Source organism: Penaeus vannamei, chromosome 29 (genome assembly GCF_042767895.1).
Source record: "Penaeus vannamei isolate JL-2024 chromosome 29, ASM4276789v1, whole genome shotgun sequence".
NCBI lineage: Eukaryota > Metazoa > Arthropoda > Malacostraca > Decapoda > Penaeidae > Penaeus > Penaeus vannamei.
In genome coordinates this window covers 1,573,037-1,586,238 of record NC_091577.1, presented here as the reverse complement: position 1 = coordinate 1,586,238, position 13,202 = coordinate 1,573,037, and the positions used below count along the sequence as shown (strand labels likewise).

At 37.9% G+C, this 13,202-nt stretch overlaps 1 protein-coding gene across 1 annotated transcript in view; it reads left to right on the top strand.

The window, feature by feature from the left end:
* The window catches only part of LOC113830365 (uncharacterized), a gene marked incomplete in the record, with an annotated part of 60,659 nt that overhangs the window by 34,201 nt on the left and 13,256 nt on the right, over window positions 1-13,202 (top strand). Inside the window, 4 exon segments of the mRNA XM_070142754.1 lie at window positions 527-685; window positions 2,980-3,207; window positions 4,667-4,789; window positions 5,526-5,636. Of these exon segments, the coding sequence (XP_069998855.1) occupies window positions 527-685; window positions 2,980-3,207; window positions 4,667-4,789; window positions 5,526-5,636 (621 nt within the window).

Genomic DNA, 13,202 nt, shown 5'->3' with positions numbered 1-13,202 from the left:
TTTCATCGTCTGTTATGTTTGTCACCTTCACTATCATGATCACAATTTTCGTCATCTTCAACACTATCACTATCTTCATTTTCTAATACTGTCGCTCTCATAATTTCCCTCATCTTTACTATCATTATTATATTTTTTATACTCCTCGTCAACATCGCTATCACCCATATTACCATTATTATCACTATCGTGAATTTTATCCCCGTTTTCATCATAACCATTTTTTTATCACAGTTATCGCTACCATGATTTTCTATCCTGTTCTTCGTCATTATTACCATTTTTATAATCATTTTTACCACCATGATTTCCATCCTGGTCTTCATCATGATCACCATTTTCATCACCATCATCACTAACCATGATTTTTATCCCTTACCATTATCACCACCATGATTTCTATTCTCTCCATCACCACCACCATCATCACCACCATTTTTCAACCCTCCACCCACACTCACCACCTTCCAACCCTCACACTCACCTTCTCTCTCTCCCTCTCTCCCCCCTCTCTCCCTCGCCACAGGGCAACCTCACTATCGCGGAGGCGCTGCTGGAGGGGGGCGCGGACCCCAACCTCAGCGACAAGGCCCAGGGGAAGACGCCCCTCCACCACGCCGCCTATTGGGGCCATCTGGCGGTGCTGCAGCTGCTGCTCGACAAGGGGGCGCTCGTCAACAGCAAGGTAAGGGGTGCCAAGGGGTGCCGAGGGGTGCCAAGGGGTGCCGAGGGGCGTCTATGGGGGCAGGAGGAGGTAGGGAGGGGGTAAGGGAGGGGGTTGGGGGTCGGGAGGGAGGGAGTGGAGGTTGGGTAATGGGGAGAGTGGGGGTTAGGAGTAGGGAGGGGGCAAGGAGGGGGGGGTAGGGAGGGAGTGGAGGTTGGGTAGTAAGGAAGGGGGAGTGAGGGGGGAGGGGGTAAGGAGGAGTCAGGAGGGGGGTGGTGGTAGGGAGGGAGCGGAGGTTGGGTAGTGGGGAGGGGGGGAGGGGGTAAGGAGGGAGGTGGGGGTAGGGAGGGAGTGGAGGTTGGGTAGTGGGGAGGGGGGAGGGGGTGGGGGGAGGGAGGGAGTGGAGGTTGGGTAGTGGGGAGGGGGGGAGGAGGAGTCAGGAGGGGGGTGGGGGTAGGGAGGGAGTGGAGGTTGGGTATTGGGGAGAGGGGGGTTGGTGAGGGGGAGGGGGTAAGGAGTGGGGTGGGGGTCGGGAGGGAGTGGAGGTTGGGTAGTGGGGAGGGGGGTGAGGGGGGAGGGGGTAAGGAGTCAGGAGGGGAGTGGGGGTAGGGAGGGAGTGGAGGTTGGGTAGTGGGGAGGGGGTGAGGGGGGAGGGGTAAGGAGGAGTCAGGAGGGGGTGGGGGTTGGGTAGTGGGGAGGGGGGAGGGGGTAAGGAGGAGTCAGGAGGGGGTGGGGGTCGGGAGGGAGTGGAGGTTGGGTAGTGGGGAGGGGGAGTAGGGGGTAGGTAGAGAGGGATAGGTAGGGGTGGTAGTCAGGAGGTGTGGGAAAGGGTGTAGGGGTAGGGAGGTGTGGGTAGTGGGTTGGGGAGGGGTGTGGGAGCATGGATGGAGGGAGTTAGGGTGGGGGGTGGAGGTGGGATATAGTGAGGAGGACGGAGAGGGGGAGGAGGAGGAAATGGAGGAAAAAAAAGAAAGAGGAAAAGGAGGAGGAGGAGGAGAAAGAAAAGGAAGAGGAAAAGGAGGAGAAGGAGAAAGAAAAGGAGGAGGTAAATCTGGGGTTTGGAGTATACAGTGCGTTTGGGAGGAAAAGCTGGGTTTTTCTTTTTTCTTTTTTTTCCCGCATTTGTGCTGTTTCATGTAATTTATTTAATTATCTGTGGGAAGTGTGTTTTGGTTTGTTTATCTGTCTGTCTGTCTGTCTGTCATTTGATCTGTCTATCTGTCTGTCTATCTTTCTGTCTATCTGTCTGTCTGTCTATCTGTCTGTCTATCTGTCTGTCATTTGATCTGCATGGATGTGAGTCTCCCACCTCTTTTTCTCTTCCTTCCTCCCTTTCCCTCGATCTCTCCCTCGATTCCTTCCTTCTTTCCTTTCCCTCCCTCTGTCCCTCGATTCTTTCCTCATCCCCCCCTCCCTCCCTCCTTCCTCCCTCTTCATTTCTTTCGTTCTCTTTCTGTCTCTTCGGTATCTTTATAATTTTTAGTATATTTTTACACCACTTTCATCTCTACGTTTGTCTTCTTAGTAGACAATTGTATAGAGGAAAATTGTGATTAATTCGTAAAACTGCCTTGCATACCTGATGTAATGTTTCCGTCTGTCTGTCTGTCTGCTTCTTTCTTTGTGTGTCTGTTTGTTACTCCTTTTTCGTGTCTGGCTCTCAACCCCTCTCTGGATGTCTGTACCTCACTTCCTCTCCGTTTTTATGTCTGTCCTTCACCTCCTCTCTGTCTGTTTGTCGGTCTGTATCTCACTCCCCCTGTCTATCTATTTGCCTCTTCATCTGTGTTCTTATCTCTCACCTTCTTTCTATCCTATAGCGTCTACCTCCCTCTTTCTGTCAGTTTGTTTTTATCTTATTTTTATCTTGCCTCCTCTTCCCTCGAATCCATACTCATTCCTCTCCACCTCTTCCTGTTCTTCCTTCCACTCACCTGTTCCCCAACCCCAAGTCCTCTTTTCCTTTTTCTTCCTCATCCACCTCCATTCTCGTCACAATAACACCTTTATCCGTCTCCCTTCATCCATCACACTCCTTCCTCATACACCTCACATTCCCCTCCTCATTCGCCACACAAAAGCACCTCTCCCTCCTCTTCCCGTTCGCCTCACGTCCCTTCCAACTCGTTCACCTCACATTCTCCTCCTCATCCTCTTCCTCCTCTCCCGTTCTCAGGAAACGTTCAGCGCGAATTCAACCTCCTTATCTGTCTCCTTTCCGCCTCCTTATCTGTCTCCTTTCCGCCTCTTTTCCTCCTCCTTTCCGCCTCCTTACCTTCTTCCCTGTCTCACGGTATCTCTCTCTCTCCCCTCAGGACAAAGCCGGCGCGGCGCCCTTGCACGACGCCGCCTCCGAGGGCATGGAGGACGCGATCACGGTCCTGACGGGTCGCGGCGCCTCCCTCAATGCCACCGACCACGAGGGCAACACGCCCCTGCACGTCGCCGCCAAGTGGGGCCACAGCCAGACCGTCCTCCAGCTGCTGGACCTCGGCGCCCTCGACTCGCTCAAGAACAAGGACCACCTCCTCTACTCGGACCTGGTGAGGGGGGGCGGGGAGCGGGCGGGTGGGGGAGGGGGAGGGGAGCGGTCGGGTGGGGGAGGGGGCGGGGGAGAAGGGGATAAGGGGGGAGAGACGGGGATGGGATGGGGTGGTGGGGGATTGGGGGGGAGAGACGGGGATGGGGTAATGGGGGTTGGGATGGGGTGGGGGTAGAGAGGTAGTGGGGCTGTGAAAGGGACGGGGAGAAGGAGTCGGGATAGGACGGGGTCGACGAAAAGGGAAGGGATGGGATAGGTGTAAGGAAACAGTGGAGGTGGAGAAGGAGGAGAAGTAAGAGGAATGAGAAGTAGGAAGAAACAGGGGACGAGGAAGAAGAATTTAGGAAAAGGAGGAGGAGTGAAAAGGGAGAGGAGTAAGAGGAAAGAGAGATTTGAAGAGGAAGGGGAAGCAGGGAGAGGAGGAAGGGGAAGCAGAGAGAGGAGGAAGGGGAAGCAGAGAGAGGAGGAAGGGGAAGCAGGGAGAGGAGGAAGGGGAAGCAGGGAGAGGAGGAAGGGGAAGCAGGGAGAGGAGGAAGGGGAAGCAGGGAGAGGAGGAAGGGGAAGCAGGGAGAGGAGGAAGGGGAAGCAGGGAGAGGAGGAAGGGGAAGCAGGGAGAGGAGGAAGGGGAAGCAGAGAGAGGAGGAAGGGGAAGCAGGGAGAGGAGGAAGGGGAAGCAGGGAGAGGAGGAAGGGGAAGCAGGGAGAGGAGGAAGGGGAAGCAGGGAGAGGAGGAAGCGGAAGCAGAGAGAGGAGGAAGGGGAAGCAGGGAGAGGAGGAAGGGGAAGCAGGGAGAGGAGGAAGGGGAAGCAGGGAGAGGAGGAAGGGGAAGCAGGGAGAGGAGGAAGAGGAAGCAGGGATAGGAGGAACGGGAAGCAGGGAGAGGAGGAAGAGGAAGCAGGGAGAGGAGGAAGGTGAAAAGGGTGATAGTTACTGAAGATGATAGTTAAAATGAGTAAGAAGAGGTGTGTGTGTGGGGGGGGGGGGTTGAGGGGTATAAAATTCGCGAAATTGAGGCTTGATTTAGAGGGGAGAGTTTATTTATTTTGCAAGGACAAGAAACGAGTTTAGAAAGTTTAATTAAGGAAGGGAAGCTTAGATGCAGAAATCTACCCTATCTAATAATTTATCAATAATTGACTAATGATTTATTAATAATTTATTTATAATCTAATAATTTATTACTATGATTTAATTATCTTTTCACCGATTTATTCCTTTATTACTTCCACTTATCTTATCCTATTATTTTTACACATGAAAAAAATCCTCAAATAAAAAAAAGAAACATACAAAGAAAATATGATAATTAAGAGTAATTATCGAAAGGAATTTTTTTAACAGAATAATAATCAAATGAGGAAGTTTGAAGTTTGAGGAAATCCCCCCCACCCCCCATCCCCACCCCCCCCCGTGCCACCATATAAGCCCCGCCTCTGATTATAACATTATATTTCACCACAGGCGCTGATACGTGCGGTGAGGACAGGCAATAAGGTCGAAGTCATGTCTGGCTTAGCATGGGGAGGTGACCCTAATAGCCGTGACAGTCGGGGATGGACGCTCTTGCACCATGCTGTGTATAAGGTTTGTTTGTTTGCTGTTTTTTGTTTTTTTTCTTCTTTATTTTCTGATTTCGTTTGTTTGTAAATTATCAACTTTATATGATTACATGTTTTTTTATTAACTTCTTTTAAATTTGAACATGTCAGCATCATCATCATAATTATTATTGTTATTATTTTGACTACTATTATTATTATTTTTGTTGTTATTACTATTATTATTATTACTATTATTATTATCATTATCATTATTATCATTATTATTATTATTATTATTATCATTATTATTATTATTATTATTATTATTATTAATATTATTATTATTTATAATAATAATAATAATAATAATAATAATAATAATAATAATAATAATAATAATAATAATAATATATATAAATATATATATATATATATATATATATATATATATATATATATATATATATATATGTATGTATGTATGTGTGTATGTTCATATGTGTGTGTGTGTGTGTGTGTGTGTGTGTGTGTATGTGTGCGTGTACGTGTGTGTGCGTGTGTGTGTGTGTGTGTGTATGTGTGTGTGTGTGTGCGCGCGTTTACATACATACACACAGCCACACACATTCCGTATTCATATGAACCTCATTTTAAAATATATATATATATATATATATATATATATATATATATATATATATATATATATATATATTTAAAAAAAAAAATTATATATTTAAAATTTATATATATTTAAAAAAGCCCCCCCTTCCCTCCAGGGTGCACACGAGATCGCTCAGCTCCTCATAGAAAACGGAGCGAACGTGAACGCCTCCGACAGGCACGACCGCACCCCCCTCCTGCTGGCCTGCTACAGGGGGAACCACCAGGTAAGCCTCTCCTGTGGGTTGTTCTTCTCTCTCTCTCTCCTCATTATCTCTTTCTTTTTTATCATCCCTTCTCTCTTATTCTCTTCCTTTCGTCCCTCTCCTGTGGGTTCTTCTCTCTCTCTCCTCATTATCTCTGTTTTTATCATTCCTTCTCTCTTATTCTCTTCCTTGCGTCCCTCTCCTGTGGGTTGTTCTCTCTCTCCTCATTATCTCTTTCTTTTTTATCATTCCTTCTCTCTTATTCTCTTCCTTTCGTCCCTCTCCTGCGGGTTCTTCTCTCTCTCTCCTCATTATCTCTTTCTTTTTATCATCCCTTGTCCCTCTCCTGCGGGTTGTTCTCTCTCTCCTCATTATATCTTTCTTTTTATCATCCCTTCTCTCTTATTCTCTTCCTTTCGTCCCTCTCCTGCGGGTTGTTCTCTCTCTCCTCATTATCTCTTTCTTTTTATCATCCCTTCTCTCTTATTCTCTTCCTTTCGTCCCTCTCCTGCGGGTTGTTCTCTCTCTCCTCATTATCTCTTTCTTTTTTATCATTCCTTCTCTCTTATTCTCTTCCTTTTTGTCCCTCTCCTGCGGGTTCATCTCTCTCTCTCCTCATTATCTCTGTTTTTATCATTCCTTCTCTCTTATTCTCTTCCTTTCGTCCCTCTCCTGCGGGTTCTTCTCTCTCCTCATTATCTCTGTTTTTATCATCCCCTCTTCCTTATTCTCTTTCTTTCGTCCCTCTCCTGCGGGTTGTTCTCTCTCTCCTCATTATCTCTTTCTTTTTTATCATCCCTTCTCTCTTATTCTCTTCCTTTCGTCCCTCTCCTGCGGGTTCTTCTCTCTCTCTCCTCATTATCTCTGTTTTTATCCATCCTTCTCCCTTATTCTCTCCCTTTCGTCCCTCTCTTGCGGTTTGTTCTCTCTCTCTCCTCATTATCTCTTTCTTTTTTATCATCCCTTCTTCCTTATTCTCTTCCTTTCGTCCCTCTCCTGCGGGTTGTTCTCTCTCTCTCCTCATTATCTCTGTTTTTATCATTCCTTCTCTCTTATTCTCTTCCTTTCGTCCCTCTCCTGCGGGTTCTTCTCTCTCTCTCCTCATTATCTCTTTCTTTTTATCATCCCTTGTCCCTCTCCTGCGGGTTGTTCTCTCTCTCCTCATTATATCTTTCTTTTTATCACCCCTTCTCTCTTATTCTCTTCCTTTCGTCCCTCTCCTGCGGGTTGTTCTCTCTCTCCTCATTATCTCTTTCTTTTTATCATCCCTTCTCTCTTATTCTCTTCCTTTCGTCCCTCTCCTGCGGGTTGTTCTCTCTCTCCTCATTATCTCTTTCTTTTTATCATCCCTTCTCTCTTATTCTCTTCCTTTCGTCCCTCTCCTGCGGGTTCTTCTCTCTCCTCATTATCTCTGTTTTTATCATCCCCTCTTCCTTATTCTCTTTCTTTCGTCCCTCTCCTGCGGGTTCTTCTCTCTCTCTCCTCATTATCTCTTTCTTTTTTATCATCCCTTCTCTCTTATTCTCTTCCTTTCGTCCCTCTCCTGCGGGTTGTTCTCTCTCTCTCCTCATTATCTCTTTCTTTTTTATCATTCCTTCTCTCTTATTCTCTTCCTTTCGTCCCTCTCCTGCGGGTTCTTCTCTCTCTCTCCTCATTATCTCTTTCTTTTTATCATCCCTTCTCTCTTATTCTCTTCCTTTCGTCCCTCTCCTGCGGGTTGTTCTCTCTCTCTCCTCATTATCTCTTTCTTTTTTATCATTCCTTCTCTCTTATTCTCTTCCTTTCGTCCCTCTCCTGCGGGTTGTTCTCTCTCTCCTCATTATCTCTTTCTTTTTATCATCCCTTCTCTCTTATTCTCTTCCTTTCGTCCCTCTCCTGCGGGTTGTTCTCTCTCTCCTCATTATCTCTTTCTTTTTATCATCCCTTCTCTCTTATTCTCTTCCTTTTTGTCCCTCTCCTACGGGTTGTTCTCTCTCTCCTCATTATCTCTGTTTTTATCATTCCTTCTCTCTTATTCTCTTCCTTTCGTCCCTCTCCTACGGGTTCTTCTCTCTCTCCTCATTATCTCTTTCTTTTTATCATTCCTTCTTCCTTATTCTCTTCCTTTCGTCCCTCTCCTGCGGGTTGTTCTCTCTCTCCTCATTATCTCTTTCTTTTTATCATTCCTTCTTCCTTATTCTCTTCCTTTCGTCCCTCTCCTGTGGGTTGTTCTCTCTCTCCTCATTATCTCTTTCTTTTTATCATCCCTTCTCTCTTATTCTCTTCCTTTCGTCCCTCTCCTGTGGGTTGTTCACTCTCTCCTCATTATCTCTTTCTTTTTATCATTCCTTCTCTCTTATTCTCTTTCTTTTTGTCCCTCTACTACGGGTTGTTCTCTCTCTCCTCATTATCTCTGTTTTTATCATTCCTTCTCTCTTATTCTCTTCCTTTCGTCCCTCTCCTGCGGGTTGTTCTCTCTCTACTCATTATCTCTGTTTTTATCATTCCTTCTCTCTTATTCTCTTCCTTTCGTCCCTCTCCTGCGGGTTGTTCTCTCTCTACTCATTATCTCTTTCTTTTTATCATCCCTTCTCTCTTATTCTCTTTCTTTCGTCCCTCTCCTGCGGGTTCTTCTCTCTCTCCTCATTATCTCTGTTTTTATCATCCCTTCTTCCTTATTCTCTTCCTTTCGTCCCTCTCCTGCGGGTTCTTCTCTCTCTCTCCTCATTATCTCTTTCTTTTTTATCATCCCTTCTCTCTTATTCTCTTCCTTTCGTCCTTCGTCCTTTTCCCTCTTTGGCTCAGGCACCTTTCTGTTTGCCTGGGGTTTCGTATGCTTATCTTCTGTTTGCCTCTCCTCAATTTATCAGTATTTCTAACTGCTAAGCTTTATCCATCTATCTATCTATTCTACGTATCGCTTTTTGGTTTTAATTTTCTTGGTCAAAAAAAAATTGTATACTTCTTCTACGTATCACTTTTTGGTTTTAATTTTCTTGGTAAAAAAAAGATTATACTTTTTGTACGTATCACTTTTTGGTTTTAATTTTCTTGGTGAAATTTTTTTTGTATACTTTCGTTTCGTTGATAGTAATAAAAAAATTATATGGTCAATTATACTGTTCTACACTAATGAATATTACGATGACAATAATGAATTTAATAAAAACTAGTGATAACGATGATGTAGTGATATGATGATGCACATATTGATAACAATTGGATCATAATGAAAATGTTAACAATACTCGGTGGATTAATGCTTGCTGATAACCATGGTGGGATAATGGGAATGGAAATAACTACAATAAAGAAGATTGTAATAATAATATCAATGATAGTTGGACTAAACACTGTGATAATAATAATGTTAATGTTTAAAGCAACATTGATTATGATAAATATGACAATCCTATTTATAATAACGATGACAATGATATTAGATAACGAAAACAACAGGGCATAATAATCACAATACTCATGATAATGATAATAAGGATTATCATAATAAGAGTAGCAACAATAGCAACAAAATCAAAGATGCATTAGTAAAAAGGACATTAGTGATATCAACATTGCTGTTACTAGTAATGATAATAGTTACAGTGTATTGATTCGACTATTACTGATACAGTCACACAGCTAATGGTAATAATGAAATTAATTTAAAAAAACGATAATGATCACACTAATAAATATCAGAATTAGAAACTAAATAACACTATGATGTCACATTAAAGAAACAGATGCAATTGCAGCAGCAACATCAGCACGATCAGTGACGATAATCATAATAGCAATTATGATATTTGATAATGATAACAATAATAGTAATCATGATATTTGTAACAATGATAGCAGTAAAGTAATAGAAATGGAGATAATGATGATAGTGATGATGGTAATGACAATAACCACGGGAACAACAACAAAAATCCTGATGATAATAGTGATGATAATGATGGTAACAATTACCATACTTATCCTTATACTGATGATAGTGATGATAATGATGATTGCAGAAATAAGAAGAAAATTAAGATTAAGAATAATGTCTGATAAGATCGGAGATACTAAAATGATAATGGTAATAAATAAATAAATAATAATGATAATAAAATAATAGTAATAATGATAGTCATAATGATAACCTTCATACTACTAATGATAACAACAGCAACATTGATAGCAATGATAATGATGATAATGATGATGGTAATATTGATAATGATAACTATGATGATAATGATAAGTATAGCGATAACGATTATAATAATAATAATACTAATAACAATAATGAAAATAATAATAATGATAATAATAATAATAATAATAATAATAATGATAATAATAATAATAATGGTAATAATAGTAATAAAATACAAATAATAATGATAATAATTATAGCAATTAAAACGAAAATAGTCACAAAGAGCACCCAGAGCGCGCATACCTCCGCCAGGACAATAAGGTCACAGTTGCAGTAACAAAAAAACAAAAACAAAAACAAACAAAAAAAAAATCACACCTGAAGAATTACATTGAAATCGCCTCTTTCTCAAGTACACAGGTGACGACCACGTGCTAATAATAATATATAATAATAATAATAATAATAATTAATAATAATAGGTGCTAATGAAACCTTTAAATGAATCGTGGATCCTTATAATGATCCAGATAAGCTTCTAAATTGGGCCAAGTTCTCTTCATAACTTTTTTTTTTAATTATCCTGTTAACCAACTAACCAGTAAACAAACAAACTAACTAACCAACGCTACGAAAAAACATTTTTGGCGGAAGTAATGGAAATAATAATAGTACCAAAAATAGCAGGAACAACTGTAATTGTGCTGCTACTAATGAGATAATGCTAATGACAAAGACAGTAATGATAGCAGTAAAATAATGATAATTATGAAAAATAATCACAATAATGATGATAATAATAATGATAATCATACTGATAATAATATTAATAATGATAATAACAATAATGATAATGATAATTATAATTATACTAATAACAAGAATAGTAATGATAGTAATGATGATAATAAAGGTAATTATAATAATAAGGATAAGAATAATGATAATAAAATGATAATGATAATAATTGTAATAATATTAAAGGATTATAATATTAGTAATAATAACAATATTTATATTGATAATATAATAATGATTATGATAACAATAATAATAATGATAACAATAATAATGATAATGATAATGATAATAATAACAATATGATAATAATAATAATGATAATAATAATAGTAATAATAATAATAATAATAATAATAATAATAATAATAGCGATAATAATAATAACAATAACAGTAACAATAGTAATAATAATAATAATAATAATAATAATAATAATAATAATAATGATAATAATAATAATAATGATAATGTTGATACTAAGTAATGATAATGAAATTGATGATAATTATAATGATAATAGTAATAACAATAATAATGGTAATGATAGAAAATATAATAGTAACGAATATAATACTAATGATAATAATAACAATAACAATAATAATGATAATAATGATAACATTAATAAGAGTAATGATAATAATGATGATAATATTAATAATAATAACAATAATAATGATATTAATAATAATAATGATAATAACAATGCTAATGATAATGATAACAATAATAATTACGATAATAATATTGATAATGATAATGATAGTAACAACAATATTAATAACAATAATAACGATAATAATGATAATAATAATAATAATGATAATAATGATATTAATAAAAATAATGATGATAATAATAATACTAAAATGATAATAATAATAATAATGATAATGATAATAATAATATTAATAAAAATAATGATAATAATAATAATACTAAAATGATAATAATAATAATGATAATAATAATAATAATAATAATAATAATAATAATAATAATGATAATAATAATAATGATAATGATAATAATAACAATAATGATAATAATAATAATAATAATAATAATAATAATAATAATAACAATGATAATGATAATAATCAAAATGATTATGATAAGTAATAATAATGATAATGACAATAATATCAATGATGGTGATAATAACAATAATAATGATAATAATGATAATAATAATAATGATAATAACAATAATGATAATGATAATAATAATAATATTAATGTTAATAATAATAATAATGATAATAATGATAATAATGATAACAATAATGATAATAATAATAATAATAATAATAATAATAATAATAATAATAATAATAATAATAATAATAATAATAATAATAATAATAATAATAATAATAATAATGATAGTAATAATAATAATAATAATAATAATAATCATGATAATAATGATAATGATAATGATGATAATAATAGTAACAACCATAATAATAAAAACAATAACAATGATAATAGGAATAATGATTACAATAGTAAAATGATAATAATAAAATTATGATGACAATGATACTGGTAATAATGACATCAACAACAATAAGAATAACGATGATGATAATAATATTAGTAATGATGGTTATTGTGATTATAATAGTAATACTAATGATAATGATAATAACACTAATACCATCATCATAATAACAATAACAATGGCAATAATGATTATAATGATAATAATAATAGTAATGATAATAAAAAAGTACTACTATTATTACTTTTATTACCACTGATAATAATAATGATAATAACAATTATCGGTTATTAATGAGAGTAATAGTAATAATGATAATGATAATAATAATAATGATAATGAGGATTATAATATCAATGGAAGTGATAATGATAATAGCAATAACAATAACGATAATAACGGTAATAGTAATACTAATGATAATAAAAACAATAATGATGAATTATGAAAGTAATCATAATAGAAATAATAACTATGAAAATAGCAATTATGGTAACAACAACACTAATAACAATAACTACATAAATAATAACAATAACACAATAGTAATATATTTAATATTCACTGGGAAAGGTCAGCACTTTGATAAGAATAGTTTTTTTATGCAAAGGAAATATGACATGAACGCTAATGTTAATTATAAAGACAAAAGAAAAATAATGATAATGATACAGTGGTTATTATATGATATAGATAACAACAATGAAGGTGATAAATGTAATAATATATTCATGGAATTGACAACTGTGATAATGGCAATAAAAGAACGAAAAAGAATTGAGTTGTTTTTTTAATATAAGACGCATTGTAAAATTATAACTATATGGATATTGATTGGATTAATTTCAATCTCTGCCTTTCCCCAAGCCACAAGACCAGGCTTTCCCCAACCCCTGCCCCCAAACCCTGCCACGTTTCCCCCTACCCTTCCCCCCCTCCCCACCGTCCCATCCCCTCCTCGTCACTCTCAACTTCCCCTCCATATCTTCCCTGTCACTTTCCTCTCCTTACCCATAACCCACCTTTCCCCACTCCCTCACCCCCACCCCACCCCTCTATCCAACCCTCCTACCCAAACCTCCTGCAAATCCACTTCTTCAAAAAAAAAAAACCACTCCCTCACCCCACCCCACCCCCCTATCCAACCCTC